Source organism: Nesoenas mayeri, assembly GCF_963082525.1.
Source record: "Nesoenas mayeri genome assembly, chromosome: 2".
Taxonomy (NCBI): domain Eukaryota; kingdom Metazoa; phylum Chordata; class Aves; order Columbiformes; family Columbidae; genus Nesoenas; species Nesoenas mayeri.
The window spans coordinates 156,811,114-156,827,881 of NC_137543.1; the positions used below are offsets into that span (position 1 = coordinate 156,811,114).

The window sequence follows — 16,768 nt, forward strand, 5'->3', positions numbered from 1 at the left end:
CCTGTAGTGGTTTGGAAAAACATACAGCAAAATAGAGTAACCAGGCGCAGGGGAGATGTGAGAACAAACTGATGACAAGAAAGAACATCGACATCTGAAATTACTGGGATTATTGAAAAATTCACACAGAATCCCAGAATGTCAGGGATTGGAAGGGACCTCGAAAGCTCATCCAGTGCAATCCCCCCATGGAGCAGGAACACCCAGATGAGGTTACACAGGAAGATGTCCAGGCGGATTGGAATGTCTGCAGAGAAGGAGACTCCACAACCCCCCTGGGCAGCCTGGGCCAGGCTCTGGCACTCTTAACATAAAGAAGTTTCTTCTCAAATTTAAATGGAACCTTTTGTGTTCCAGTTTGTACCCGTTACCCCTTGTCCTATCATTGGTTGTCACCGAGAAGAGCCTGGCTCCATCCTCCTGACACTCACCCTTTATATATCTTTATATATTCACCCTTTCCTCTTCTCACTTACAATCTCAGTCTTGGAGCCAAAGCAAATAAAGGATAATGTGATATAATTGATGAAAAGAAAAACAAAATGAAAATACCCCAACCAACAATACCGAAACAAAACCAAACACTTTTTGCCTAGTAGGTCTTTTTAACCCTATAGTCACATTTACCAGATTTTTTGTGTTGTTCACATTATCCAGTGGAATTTTGTGCTTCTTGTTGTTGTTGTTTTCTGCACTAAAACAACAGAAAAAACTAAATTACAGTTCTTACAAATAAAGAATTTTGTTCCCAGTGGAAACGCAACACCTTTAAAACTACAGCATTTGGAACTCAGCTTTCAGAAGACAGTTTTCAGTTTCTCCACGTCTCATAGAGCACGTTTGCTAGTACAAAACAAAATACTTTTTTCTCTATCCCTGCTGACATCTGAGAAAATGAAGTAATAGTTAAGACTGAGTAAAGGTGAATGAAGAACTCTATGCTTCTCAGCTTCTAATATGGTTTTGTAATTATTTTGGCGCCTCAAGTACGGGTGCCTTGGGATCTCGCTGGACTGCACTCTTGGATGTGGATCTTCAGTGATGTATTTAAGTCTGAGAGGTTTAATCTGAGATCAAGTGTCTGAATAGTGTGATCATGTGGAAGAAATGCAGCTGACAAAGTCTGAATGCTTTTGATGAGAGAAGGGGTCTGAAATAGATTATAATTTTGAATTTTCCTTTTGTTGGGAAGGAACTTACTTTCCTAGTGTTTCTGATGTAATTGTTGCGCACTCATTAATCCTTTGATCCTCAAGTAAATCTCTGTATATTACTAGAGGAGAGAGAGTTTCTAGGTGTTGGTTTAATAGTCTAGTGGAGGTTTGTTGACTGAAGAGCTGATGTGGTTTTTCTTTCCCCATCAGTTGTTAGGTGGATCAGTATTTCAGGTTTGTACTGTCTGGTGTGAGATACGCTCCTATCATTAAGTAACTTTTCAAATCAGCCAGTGGAAAAAATAAGGGGATAAAAAGATACAGCGTTAAAGTATTGAATTAAAAAGTTGTTTCTAAGATAATCTGAGAAATATCAGGCTACCTGACTTCATGCCTATTCAAAATTTTCAAGAAATAGGCAATTTTTCACTTATTTTCCCGTTATTTAACACATCTCTTGTTAACATTCCACTGAAGCTACTACTGTGCTTCGGTGCATTAAGGTCTTTCAAATTTTTATGAGCGGAGAAGTCTATTATAAAAGAGAAGAAATATTTATGTTAAGGCTATATGACACATCCCCAATGTAGCACTTATTTTTAGGTAACATCTCAAGAAACAGAAAATGTTCCTTTCTTTGGAAACATAAACAGGACAGAGCATTTTATATGTTCATATACAGTAGAGTATCGATGTGCCGCTTGTTGGCAAAGTGTTTTAGAGCTTTTTCTGGGTACTTGTTTTGGGAGGTAGATCCATAACACGTGCAAATACTTTAATGTGACTTGTCAGTCTTTATAGTAGTTTCTTGCTACAAAACCTGTTCTCATCATCATTAGAAAAAGTGATAATGTGAGACGAGTTGAATAAGGTTTAACTTTTATATCGTCTTCGACGTGTTGATTGTGTTTACAAGAGGAAGCAGGCATGAAGGTGAAGATGTACATTGTTAAGCTAAGTTTTGAAATATTTTTTTGAGACTTTTCTTTTTATTTGCTTTGTGTCCGGAGCCTTCTGTGAAACAACAGCTGTACCTTTTGCTTCCAGGTGTGTGGGAAAATACTCTTGAGTTTGTCTCCATAGCAAGTAGTATTGTTGGTGCACATGATGTTTCACTGCTTAGGGTGAAACTGTGTCTTGTTTCTTCTTCGGTCTGTAAGAAATAATTAGAGCTTAACCCCTCCCAGCTATTGCACAGGGACAGTGACTAGTGCATGTGTTCTAATATACACATTTTAGGCTTAAGCGATAAACTTTATTCAGAGTAAGAGAGGACTTTTCATAAAGTTTTTCCAATACGTTAATACAGTTTCTGTGACTTGGTTGCCCTGCTCACCCTGCGATTTTGCAGACCCGAACAGAAGCACAACGGCGAAGCTACATCACCCGTCTTTCCCATAACTACCGCATTTCTGGAACACAGTAGCGAATGAGGAGTAAAAAGACTTCTGTTACTTTCTCGAGATGGTTCATGTGGCTTCATCCAAAGGAAAGCGTTGCACTTTTCAGCCTCCCCTATTCCTTTTTCTTTCCCACCGCACTGGTGCTGGTTTCCTGCTGCCGTGCCAGGAGCTCCCCCAGTGCTGGGAAGCAGAGTCAGCCTTCCAGTTTCAGTCTGCTTTTCTTCATTTTTTGTTTTGCTTTTCGTGATCGATGCTTTGAAAGACGCGCCTTTCTTGAACTCCAGATGCCGACTGCGTGGCTACTAGAATCGGGGGGAGATATTATTGCTTGAAGGATGTTTGTGAGCGGGTTTGGCTGCTGAGTGGGCGCTGGGCATTGCGGATGCCGAGGGCGGGCTGGGGGGCGTAGGAAGCAGGAAAATGGGCTGGGGGCACAGGGGAGGCTGAGAGAGAAGCAGCAACAGCCGAGAAATGAAAAGCGAAAAGCCTGGCTGAGAAACATGAAAGGCCTTATGTTCCTGAAGGAATTTCCAGTGCAGGTTTCCTTTATTCAGTAACATTCACTGAAATAATTTACTGAAAGCTCTGAAGTGAAATTGTTTAGTGTGTGTTCCAAACTGGTGAAGTGTGTTTCACAAAGGCCTTTTCTTCCTTTTTGCATGACTTGAGTAGAAAACACTTTTTTCATAATACGCCCAAAGAAATTCTCTATGTTCCTTTTTCTCTTCCCCGCCCCACGTGTCTTTCTTAAATGTTACCCTAAGAATTAAGGCAGTGACATCCCAGTTCACGTTGGGGGAGCACCCTGTTGCTGGGAATTTGCTTTCAAGAGTTTATAATCCATGTATACTGAGTTATTGTGGGAGCTTATGCATTAAAAACAAAGAGAACCTGATCTCTGAAGAGCAAAGAAAGCCCACTAAAGGAAAATTGCACTGGCTCTTAAATGAAGATTGGACCTTTTTCCTCAGGTAGTCCCTCAATTTGCTGCTTGGAGTGCGACCCATTTTGGTGCTTTCTTGTAGAATGTGGAATTACGGATACTTGGGCTCTCCCTTTCTCCCATCTTCCTACGTTCAGCAGCAGTAGCAAAGGTCTACAGAATAAGAAAATCACAATATAGTGCCTCCACATTTGAAATGTGGAACAAGGAAATAACAAAGTGTTCTTTTAGAAGTTTATGAAAATATTTACAAATTTATTTAAATTATTATCGCGTTAATATTTCCAGCAGATAAGAAGACTGGAGATCTATATGTTTTTTAAAAAGGCAGGAAAATGTACCCATCTCTTTAACGCTGACGCCAACAGGAAGCCCATAGAAACTTCTATAAGGAAGTGTAGCAGCACTGCGTTATCTCCTCACTTTTGTAGGTATTTGAATGCAACCCTCATTTTCCTGCCTTACTAAGACCTCGGTCGTGGCTGCTTCTTATTGAAATATTCTTTGCCATAGATAACGTGGATCAATCTGTGAGTTGTTTTGCTTTGTTTGTTGTTGTTTTTTCTTTTCTTTAACGTTAGTGCCTGAGGGTGTAATTTTGCCTTTGTGTGATGTTCACGTTTATGAAAAAAGACCAATCAGTCTTTTGCAGTTAATATTGATTAGCTTTAGTCAAGGACAGGTTCTCATTATGCTTTGAGCATTATAGGAATAAAAAGGTGTCTTCCTTGCCTTCAGAAGCCTGTTCTTTAATAGATAACACCCAAATAAAAGGAAAAAATACCCCAATGGGACAAGCTGCGGGGGTATTTGCTGAGCTGTAGCATTGGTCAGTGTTAGACAATTGACTCTCATCTTGGTTTCTTAGCAATTTCCCTTTTAAATAGTGTTTTAATTAAGCATCTATTTTGAATTTTTCATGGATGTGGGTCACATGCTTTTTTTTTGAACGAGAACGTCAAGATTCAGTCTCTAATGAAATCAGAGTTATAAAGTGGCTTTGATTATTCCAATCAAAAGAGTGAGTAATATTTTTCCTGCTAATTTAAATTATATGATGGGTTTTCATTTGGTGTTTTCCCCCCATCCTCAAAAAAATCATCCAATTGTGTTTTAATTTGAAATTCAGCGATACTTGTATTAGTCCATTGGCATCAATTTGCTTTTAAGCTGTAGCCTAAAAACTGCTCTGAGATTGGGGCACTCAGCAGCTTGCAAAATCAAACCATTAGCAAAAAATAGTTTTGAACTCCCTAAAGATTTTGTTATTGACTTCCATTAGTCTAAGTTGTGTCCCCGAGGTGCAGATTGAGCATAAATATTGCAAGCAGCAGTATGAAGTAGTCCCGTTAATGCAGGTGTCCTTGAGTGGGTTTTTAATAACATGGAACAAATCAAGCATGACAGAGAAACTTTACGAATCTTCACAAATGTGGGCCAATGTGTATAAGGCTCGGTGATCAATGCAGACTTTATTTGCATTAAAGCTGTTTTTCCTGATGATCTAGACTACTCTTGATAGACAGCTCTTTATGTGAAAGAATGAATATTGTTTATTTTCATTTATATAATAGTCCTCTCCATTCTGCAGATCTGACCTGATAATAAAATGTAGGCAGACAATGGTAGGTCTGCCGCCAGTAATGGACTTGTAGGTGTTCCATGAGTCATGGTCATGATTAATATTAATAATAAGCATCCTATTCACTAATATTAATTGGGAAGTGATGAAGTATCATGTTCTCAAATCAGCACTTCCTAAATGCTTTTTTACTGTTGTTTTTTTTTCTTTAGTGATGCTAAAATATTCCTTCAAAGATGTCATCTCCCTCTTCAGTAAATGAGGAGGGGAATGTAGCTGCTACAAATTAAATAAATAGACAAATAAATAAATATTTGCTTCCAGGAACGTCTTAACATCGGTAAAACACCTCGATGCACCCAGAATACATTGCTGTGACAGATACAATGAGAATACTTGTATTCAATCTGCAGTCTAGACAATTGTTGATAATACTGCAGGTTTTTCCACATCTGGCCATCTCACTTCTAGTTTTTAATTCATAAAATAGTATTTCCTCGTGTTTAAAAATTATCGTCCCCTCTGTTTCTGTATGAAATTGCCTTGCAAAGAACTGAGAAGAGTGGCAGATTCTGCAGAGCAAAGAGTGAATCTGGATCTGAATAAACTGTCAAATATCCAAGCAAATACTGGTGGCTATTTTTCCTTTCAATTACTGCAGGTTGTTCTGGCAATATTAGGTGTTATTTGTATGGTATTTCCAGGGAAATGTGTTGACAAATCATTAGCTTTTAAGAGTGAATAGAGACTTTTAGAAAAGTAATCCAAGAAGACAGTTCAGTTGCTGTCGTCATTCTTTGCGCTTTTAGGGGAAATGCTTCTTTTCCAAAATGGAAATGGATTTGATATGTTGAATAGGTAAGAGTTTCGGGTTTTCCAAATGTCATACCAGGTGACTTTTTAATGAGAGTAACTTGAAATAGATGGTGAATTGTTGGGAAGACTGTTACCCTTACGCATCCATCACACCCGAGTGTGCCTTGGGCTCCTCCAGAACGTTTGCTTTCTGGCAGACCTAAAATATTGTGATGGATAAATCCCCCAGTAAAGGTCGGACCTGGCAGCAATGCTCACTCATCTGAGAAACTAAAAGGTCAGAATACTCAGGGTTCTGGTAAGACGAGAAGCTGAGCATCACTGTAACGTGTGGTTGTACTTCCGCTCTTCATTTTATGTGAGCCTGTTGTGTTTGGCGCTTCAGGAAGCTCGTCTCTGTAGGTAGGTGCGCTGTTACGCTCTTATGCACCTTATTAACCTTCACTAAACTCCTCTAATTGAAATAAATCCATTTTGTGGTAAGCCATCTCTTGCCTTATGGGTGTTTTTAGTGAAGTATCCATCCTAGTACTGTGACAGCATTGTTATCTTAACAGTAGCAGGGAATTAGCATCATCATCTGATGCTAAGATTTCCATGCCATCTGATAAAAATTGATTTTAGAAAGCAGTGATTGAATCTTGATTGTTTCAACCATCTGAAGTGTCTCTAATACTATTGGACCACGCACATGAATTAGCTGAGCAGCCTGTGTCTCTTGAAGAGCTTATTTGTAGATTATTATAATTATTAAGCCTAGGAATCACAGTGAAGTAGAGTTTCCACTGTGTTAAGGTGGGGACAGTGTGTGTTCAGGACTCATAACCTCTCTGTGGACCAACAGCTCTGTGCAGAGCTGAGAATGCTAAGTACATCTGTCAGGATCTCAGGCTGGCTCCTGCTCTTTCTCCAGGCCCATGTCTCTTGTTGTCCCACATTATTTCCTCTTCACTAGTTCTGATGTATTATTCATGTTATTTCCATGCAGTTTTAACTTTTGATAAAGGAAGGGGATTTCCCCATTTTACTGGAAACATGGTGAGAAAAAGCTTTTAGGACATTATTCTAGACCTAGTTTAGCTGGAACTGGATGTCTTGTTGGCCTGTCATTAGAGATTAAGGAAAAGCGTTGTGAAGAATTAGGGCTGTGCTTCGTTTGACTGTATGCTACATAATCAACAGAGCTTTATCTTGCTGGGCCTTACTCCTTCAAGAGTGTGAGAAGCCTGTTGTACATGGCAACATTAAAAACGACAACAAATCTTGTAGTGGAGAAAAGGAATTTTAATGGAAAAGAGACCAGGTGGGAGCTGGTGCTGGAACAGAGGTAAATATGTACATTTACTAAGGGAATCTGTGACATATAAAGCATAACACTGTTTCCTGGCAGTTTTTTTCCATTCGATAGCACTAATATCTCTATAATTAAGAGCGATGGAAGTATTTAGAGGAAAACTGTATACTATTATAAACCATTCTTTTTTAATTGAACAGCTGTAATTTCTACCAATGGAGCAAACTATATTATAAGAAAATGATTATTAGCTTAAAATGCAAAGTTAAGTGAATGCAAAATTAACAAACAGATGGCGAAGAATTATTGTGCTTTATTTTCCTCCTGGGTAAAAGGGCTCATGCGTGATTGTAAAAATGTCATCACACTTCGTAAACCTGAAAGCAAACAGAATTTGCAGTTGTGCACATCTGTTTTGGGACACTGCTAAAGGGTTAGAAGAATCAATGTTGTTTTCAAATAAGGGTATTCATCAAAAGTATATCATTTACTTAACAGTTATGGCTTCTGCTAAGCATCAGACTTAATGTTCTGTGGAATTCATTACAAAATTTGGCAGCCTTTTTCCGCACAAGCTACCGAGGCAGCGTGCTGCAAAACAAACCCAGCAGCCCTTTCCTATCCCCCCCTCCCCGAACCCCAGAACAGCAGCTGAATTACCTGCTCAATGTCTGACCAGCACTTTCAGGATTCTAAATTCTAGGTCGGAACGTCTCGCTGCACGATGCTCGCCAAGGAATGGCAGTGATGGAACAGGATGGAGAGACAAGGGGCTTATTTGTTTATTTTGCTAGCTGGTGAATTAAAAAAAGGATTGTGTAATGTAGGGGGATACCGTGTTTAGGGAGGAGGAATGGGAGAAATATGTGTAAGTGCCTAATTTAGCCAAATTGAAAAAAGCCTAAAAGCCCCAGCCAGATAAAACATGTGAAGCTTTTATTAGAAGAGAAATTATATTAATGTTTCAAGCTGGTAGTTTCAAAGTATGCCGCCTAATTGCTTTATTTGAGCTCAATTTACAAAAATTAGTGAACTGAAGATGTAGGATTTTGTTTACGATGACTCTGTGCCATTTGGAGAGCGCAATTTAGGAACAGCCAAAGAAATAGGAATTATGAACAATAAGGTACTGATTGCAGTCAGTGGGGAAGGAATACTAAGGAGCTGCTCACTAATGAGGAAGGTGTTGAAGGCAGGAAATTCTTGTATTTTTTTATGTCTTTACATAATCCAGAGTTCCTTGTCACCCCATCCCTACTACTGCCTTGTAAATTAAGTGTATCTTTGAGAATATATAGTGACATGAACCTTCCGTTAAACCAAGTCAATACATCTACAAAATCTTTGTGAAAACAATGCATTATCAAGACTATAAAATGAAACACACAAACTTAGGACATGCCAGAAGACAAGTTGTCTGCACACAATTAGTATCTTTTGCGCACAATTAATATCCCTGGTGCATATGCCTGATTATAGGGTCTCTAATTGTGTGATCGTGTACCAAACAGCGAATGCCTGTTGCAGTCCATAGGATGGATGTTGCTGTCTCGGTAAAACCCTCTTCAATATCCCATTTTTTCAGTGTTGTTCAACGTGTAGGTATGTAGACTATTCAGATACTGCTGAAAGGAAAGAATTACTCATTTCCGCACGAGTTTTTCTATGATGTTTCTACTATAATAAACATATGAATAAGATGTCTGTAAATTTTTCCAAGTAGCAGATTTATGTGACCTTTTTATGCATCTGGGGCTCCACTCCCCCCAAGACAATTGGTTTATTGGTTTTTTTAAACTTAAAAATATCTGCTGATTCAGATGACAAATTGAAAGAGTTTCAAAAATACTCGGACTTACTTAAAAAGTGGCACTGATATTGCAGTTTTTTCTTCACTCTATTGGAGCTGTGAGTGCACAATCTGTGTAGAAATCAAGGCTGTATTTTGAGGGGGAGAAGCCCCCCAAGCTTTTAACAGTGAGCTTAAGGACCAAAATAACTTAAGAAAAAATGTACTTAGTACCTGCCCGATATCATAAAGGAGAACAATGAAAGATGTGAAATGAGAACTGGTTTGCAGGTCATCATTCAGTTGCCATAACTGGCTTTTTTCACCCACAAGCGATCCACAATATTTGCAATACATACTTTTTCCCCCTCAAATTCAGCACAGTCTTAGAAGTGTCAGTTTTTTTTAAAGCAAAGACTCCTTTTAAGAGGTCTGTTTTACGCACGAAACCCACGTTTGATTGGCAGTCCTTTTTGTGTTTTAATGTACATACGTATTTAGTTGTGCATATATGTGTCTGTTGATTCCTTTATGCGTATCCCTGTGTATGTTGCCTGTAATTGTCTGGCCACATCGTTTCCTTGTGTCAGGGAGAAAAAGGAACAGGCAGACCCCCCAGACGGCAGGTTTAAACCTTTAAGGGTGCGCACAGACCTCTGTTATTTGAGCTGGCCAGGTGACAGTGATACAGCACTTGGTGTCAGAGGACAGTGTGCTTTTCCCCCCTGTAGTCTTCATCCAACTTCATTTGCCTCTGACTTTTTGTTTAAGCTGATTTTTCAGCCACTTCCACTTTTCCTTGTTCTTCCTGCATCTCCTTAACCTTTGTGTGCCCTTTTCCTTTTGAGATCTGTCCCTTCACCATTTCCTGTGCCTTAGCACATCCATTCGCTCAGCTCTTTATCTATTATCTATTTCTATATCTATTAATATATATATTTGGTCTCTTCCAACAAAAATGATTCTATGCTTCTATAATTTTAGTTAATTGGCCCTTGAAGCGTCATCCCTGCCCCTCGTCAGCTCCCATCTCCATCCATGGTTTGTCCTGTTTGTCTCTTTGGCCCCTATTTATCCATCTGCCCATGTGCAGGAGTCTCTCATTCCCCAGACGGTTTAAGTGACAGTATCAAGAGCCTTAGAGATGTCTGCTTTCCATTCCAGTGGCTTATTGTACTTGGGCTTAGAGTATTTATTACAGATTTCCTCTCCCTAATCCTCATCAGGCCGAAACAATCTTTGCAGAAGGTACATGTAGTCCGATCAGTGCTAGAGATTGGAGAGGATCAATCATGATTGATGAGAGTGGATTTTTCTGTAATTTTTCACTGACGAACTTTCAACAGTAAAAAATAAATAGAGTTTTCTCAAGCTTGGTCACATCTGCATGGATCTGTAGGGTAAGGGCAAAAGTTGCATCCTCCACAATAAAATTCCTGCCAAATTGTAAGTCCTGTGAGTGAAGTTAAGATGAGCAAAATGGTTTTCTTACTGACTTTCCTATTCGCAGAAATGGCTGGGAAGTTTTGACTAAGTGTCCCAAAAGTATTTAAGAGAATTTAGGGATGTGTTACGTGAAGCTTTAGCCCAACTTTTTAGCATTCAAACTTTCACGACTAGAACTGAGTTTATATGGAAGTCTGTGGATTTTGCTGTGTTACCAATAGAGAACTCTTGTCAACTTGCCTTCAGGTCAAGACTATCATTTCAATTTAGACTGCTCTGTGGATGTGTCTACCTTTGAGCTGTGTTTAGATTCCAATTGTAGGCAATGGAGATCTGGCTGGTATTGTCAGTGGAGCCCAAAAAATGGACACCCACTGCTTGGCTAATTAAATTGCGATCAAGTAAATTCTGTAAAATGACTAAGTCTCTATTAAGTATAATGGGAGTGAAAACACTTGGCTGATATATAGACAGAAAATTTAGAGCCTGAAGTTCAGATGTCCTCATCAAGCCTTGTGTTGCTTGGACGCAGAATGTGATGGTATCAGCAGTAAATCTTCTTTCTCTGGGTCTCTGTTAAATGGCTTTGCAGATGTAATTATGCCAACTTAGCTGTAGCTATAGAGGTTGTGTAGCACACACATAACCTATAGAATGCATAAACCACTTCAGAATCCCTGTATGTGATTTAAGAACGTAGGAGCTGTGCTGGATTCGACAGAAAGTTGACTCTATCACAGAATCTTCTGCAATGACCAGTAAGAGATGCATACAGAAGATCATTAAACAACAAGCATGTAACGGTGTTTCCCCAAATTAGATTTTTTTCAAGCTTCCAACAGTTTGTGGCTCAGACTGTGCTCTGCCAACAAAAAGAAATGTCTACACATACTTCTTAAGACCTTCTGAGCATGAATCAGATGGAACTGGCACAAGAGTCTTTTTTCTTAGCCTACCAAAAAGCCTTAAACCAAAGCTGATGATTTCTCTTCTTGCCTTGTTTGTCCTCAAGTTGCTGATGCTGAAGCCTCATAATCACGATTTAATTTACGTTAAACATTATTGACCTTCTCATTGTTGACGTGCGAACTAAACAACAGGCTCGTGTGTGCCCTTCTGGATGAGAATGAAGGGAATAGTTGGGTTTTGGCTGCTATGTGAGAGCTTAGACTCGCTCAAAACATTTACATTATGGTAAATCTTGTAGAAAGCGTCGAGGTGAATTAAAAAAAGTACTTTTCCTCATGCAAGTGTGAAAAAAGCAGCAAAGTCTGTAGAGGAAATCGTATGCGCGTGGTTATTCCGCTCACTTAGATAATGATGGGAGAATCCCGCTCCAAGGCACACAGACCCTTGTGAGGAGATTCTGAACAGCAAGGGATTGGGAACGTTGCAGATGGTATGGGGAAGGGTTTGTGTGCCCTAAGGTTCGCACGTTTGGCTCTACGTATTTCAGGTTATCAGGTAAAACACATCATCTCCATTAGCAAACTTGCTTCTTACAGCTTGTTAACCTATCACAACTATTATGAAAAACACCCTTGCGAAACATGAGTTGTTCCAATTTTTAGATGCCTTGATATCAACACCATTTATTTAATGTAGCTTTTTCTAAAGGTGGAAAAAGGAAACTACTGATGGGAAGGAAAAAACAAAGTAGTGAGTTGTGGAGAGCTGGAATGTCCACACTTCTGTCCAGATGCCATATTTTAGCAACGGAGTAGTAAAGTATTTGTTACAGAGTTTATTTAGCAGAGGTGGGGGTTTTTTTAGTAAATTAATATACTTTTGTTGTTCACATCCTTACTTTCTCGGTGAAGGTCAGTGAATTTTAATAGCTGTTTACTTGTTCTTCTGGGGTCATGGCATGTGGCCTGGTTTCAGAGAACTGTTGGCTTCTAGTCCTGGAAAAGTAACTCTTCTCATCAACAGCTGTTGCCAAAAAAAAATCCCTTTGGGCCTTTATTTCTTCAGACTGCTTTATCTCTCTTATAAATTCAGCAAATGTTGATATTCTGTGGTTTTTATTTGCTTCGGATTATATATACTGCATTGTTTTTAAAGTGTGTGTTTTACTTAGCTGCCAAATGCTTTTCATTGCCAGCGCAGTTTAGCAGATGGGTTTGAAGGGTTCAATTAAATGTAATTTGGGCTTCCATTTTTCTTCCATCGTCTTTACACAATTCCTTAAATCAACATCAACATTTTTTCAAGGCTTTGCAGTAATCCTGTAGTTTGCTTTTTTAATAATAATTTCATCATTTAGTCATATAACATTTGGAAAAAGCTGTATCCTGATTTTACATTTGTGACATACCGTTGTTGATTGGTGGTTTTGAAGAATAGATGTGACGTTTAAAAATACTGTAATACTGCTATTTTAATCCATTATTCTCCGCTTTTAGTGAATATTAGATTCTTAGAGTTCTTGCAGTTCTTTCAAATTTTCTTTCCCGATTAGATAATTCTTAAGGGTTGATTATAGGATCTGACAGAGTCGCTATTGAATATTTCCTTGACATGACTGTTTCTTACTGAGTAGTATCTGTGAAAAGTGTGCGGCCCGTCAGAGTGACCTGGGGTTGGCGTCACCTCCCCGGGCTGCAGGAGTGTCAGGTACCAAGTAGCACAGGGGCCTGTGTGCTGGTCATCAAACTGCAGGCTTTGGGCTGTGGTTTTGTGATTTCACATCTATATCCAGGATTTATCTTTTACAACATCCTCAGTGAGTGTTTACTGAATAGATCGCTTCCTAAAACGAGTTGTTTTCTGTGACTTTGTTGGTGGTCATTCGATATAATTTCTGTTGCTACTTTCTTCACCTGCTTCAGGAGCTCCGTGTTATTGTTTGCTTGTCTTGTCCCCTCTCCTCACCTCCACATTTTGGTTGGTAAAGTACCAGAATCCGTCTTTTCCATCCTGTTGGTAGGTGATAGAGACATGGGGAGAGGTTCCAGCAGGACAGGGAACTGCTGGAGAGAGTCCAGCGCAGGGCAACAAAGATGCTGAAGGGAGTGGAGCATCTCCCGTGTGAGGAAAGGCTGAGGGAGCTGGGGCTCTGGAGCTGGACAAGAGGAGACTGAGGGGTGACCTCAGTAATGTTTATAAATATGTAAAGGGTGAGTGTCAGGAGGATGGAGCCAGGCTCTTCTCGGTGACAACCAGTGGTAGGACAATGGGCAATGGGTACAAACTGGAACACAAAAGGTTCCACTTAAATTTGAGAAGAAACTTCTTCTCAGTGAGGGTGGCAGAGCCTGGCCCAGGCTGCCCAGGGGGGTTGTGGAGTCTCCTTGTCTGCAGACATTCCAACCCGCCTGGACCCCTTCCTGTGTAACCTCATCTGGGTGTTCCTGCTCCATGGGGGGATTGCACTGGATGAGCTTTTGAGGTCCCTTCCAGTCCCTGACATTCTGGGATTCTGTGTCTTGCAAGTCTAGACTAGACTAAGGATTGTAGCAGAGGAATGTGACAGTAACTCTCCTTAGTGACCCGCTCTAATTTCTGTACCGAAGCATTTTACCTTTTTACACTGCAGTGGTGTTTAGCATAAAGTAACATTTTTTCTTTCTCTCGTCCGTGAGTTGTGGTGCAGGCAGATATTTGCTGAAGACATTAATTTCATCTGGTTTCAAGAATATCAGTGTAACTGTTAACATTGGCAGCTTTGTGATTTATATTTTCGTATGGGCTGGTTTTGATACCTGTGGACGACTTGTAGCACTATTTCATCCCCAATTTCATGCCAGGCTTTGAAACACAGAAGAATTATGGTCATAAATATTGCCCGTATTCTACGAATTACGCAGATGCACTATGTAACTTTTCTTTGGTTTGGTTTATGTTCCTATTTGCATGTTACTTGACACTTGAGCTAGTAATCAAACATGCCAGTGTTAGTATTATATTTTTATTATGAAAAACGAGCTCAGTTGTTGCCGTATGTTATCTGTGCCTTCCTGTGAGCCACTGACCTGGTTTTTCTTAAGTTTACTCCAAATCTCTAGCCTTAAAAAGTATCGTTGCCTTGGTGAAAAAGTGCAAAAGCATGTTACAGAGCTTGAGGGGCTGGAATGAACCCAAGAAAGAAAAAGCGCCTGATTACTGAATCAGAAAAGTGGGGGTGATATTTTACAAGCAGCCTGATGGAATCTGTTCCCTCTTGACTAGAGAACTGAAGGGTTATTGGGTAGTTCTTTCTGCGAAATTATTTCTCTACATACATGACTATGCTTTCTAATAATAATCATGCGTATTTATGACTTCTCGAAGTTTGGTGGTGATATTTGTGTAGCCTTGAAAGGAGAGGCGAGAAGAAAGTGCGAGGTTATGTAATGCCTTATCATCCCAGGGAGAACTGTATAATGTTAATAAGATTTTCAGTAGAACACGGTATTTCATTTCCATTTGCGTTTCTGATCACAGTATCGACAGTTTTACATTGCAGCTTATGGAGCTATGTGGGTTTTAGTTACAACCTATTGGCAGTGTAGTGTGATCTGCCTTTATTCCTCACAATAAGCCTCCAAGCTCTTTACTGAAGGTGTAGCTCAACTTAGAAAACATAGAATAAAAATGCTTTGCTGTGACAAGAAGAATCTCGATCATCAGGGTGCATTTAGAGTGGGTTTTGAACTTGTTAAGTTGGAAAGATCTGGGAGTCCTGTTGAAAGAGTCTGCTGGTTTTCTTCTGAATATCTACTCAGTTGTGCTTGCTGAGGTGTTTGCCTGTTAAATGAGCCTGGGAAGCAGATTTGGCTGAAAAACTACCAACAAAATCAGGTTTTGAACAAGTTGTTCTGTTTGTCTTTCAGCGATGTGCATATTGTAAGCACCTTGGAGCCACTATCAAATGCTGTGAAGAGAAATGTACCCAGATGTACCATTACCCTTGTGCTGCTGGAGCAGGCACATTTCAGGATTTCAGTAACTTGTCCCTCCTTTGTCCAGACCATATTGATCAGGCTCCTGAAAGATGTAAGTACTCAGTATTCAAACGGTACAATTAGTACCAGGTTTTATGAAAGCGGCTCTGTGGTAGGACCAGCTTAAGAGCACTTTTAGACCTGTTTTCGTCATTCGCATACCCCAGAATTCATGTGTGTTCAGGTATGAGAAAGATGCAAGTTCATACTCTTCTGTTTTTAAAGACTGACAGTGTTGCACTGAAAAGTTAGTTGGGTTTTCTTGTTGTTTTTTTTCATGACAGAACATGGGAAGGATTTACTCATAAGGATTGTCTTCCATCAGGTTTTAGGTCAAATCCATAGACTTGCTTACGTGTCCTAACTCAAGTTAGAGCACCCATACTGCAAACACTTCAGCTAGGTAATAGGTTTAGATCTGTGTTAGGAGCTGTATTTTTTGCGTGTTCCAAAGAAGAATTGGTCCTAAAGCTCTCAGTTTTATCTTGAGGAGAATAAAACTGTTTCTTTTGGTAAGACTTTATTAAGATTTAAAATGAATGTCTTTTTGTTACAAGAAGATTAGTTTGAGTATATCAGAAAACCAAATGAAAGGGGCTACTTATTAAGTATATTAATTAAATTTGAATTTCATAAGAATGATCAAGTTTCTTCTGCATAAGAACTGCTGAAGAATCTCTTGGCTTCGTTAGGTTCATTGAATTGTTCGTAATTTTGAACGAAATAATAATTGAAAAAATGATTTCTCTGTAGCAAAGGAAGAAGCAAATTGTGCAGTGTGCGACAGCCCTGGAGACCTCTTGGATCAACTCTTTTGTACTACCTGTGGCCAGCACTACCATGGGATGTGCCTGGACATACAAGTCACGCCTTTGAAAAGAGCAGGTTGGCAGTGTCCCGATTGCAAAGTGTGCCAGAACTGCAAGTAAGTGGGATTGGAAGGGCAGAGAAGAGGATGGGGTGAGATCTATGTGCTCTGATTTTAAAACATCTATTTATTTGCCCAGATATATCTGTTATGATATTATATTAAGTAGCCGAACAAACCCTTGTGTTGGGAGCGTTATTATAAAAGAGCTGAGCTGGAACTCCAGCACATTGTACCCCCATAGTTATCATTCTCTTGGTGGCTTCTGGAGAGCAGCAAAACCTTCTGATGTTTTCCTCCTTTTATACAAGAGGGCTTTTCTCAAATTTACCAGATTAACAAATCAAAAGACAACGTTTGGGCCGTGCATATACCGGGGAGGCCCCTTGCATTAGGCCCTCTATGCTATTTCGTAATATCTTTCAGAGGCAGTTAATGAGTCATTATGAAAATAAAAACGTGGCTTAGTTGAGCAAAGAAACAAAGTGACAGGAGTGACCATGATTGAATTGTTACACCAGACAAACAGTGAGACAATGAAATGTTGT

General features: G+C 39.6%; 1 protein-coding gene across 13 annotated transcripts in view; it reads left to right on the top strand.

Moving 5' to 3' along the window:
- Positions 1-16,768, top strand: part of KMT2C (lysine methyltransferase 2C) — a 202,338-nt gene that overhangs the window by 95,219 nt on the left and 90,351 nt on the right. For all 13 annotated transcript variants that reach the window (XM_080364339.1, XM_080364348.1, XM_080364344.1 and 10 more), the window contains 2 exons: positions 15,242-15,404; positions 16,106-16,277. In XM_080364339.1, coding sequence (XP_080220465.1) covers positions 15,242-15,404; positions 16,106-16,277 — 335 coding nt within the window. The remainder of the gene's footprint in view (positions 1-15,241; positions 15,405-16,105; positions 16,278-16,768) is intronic.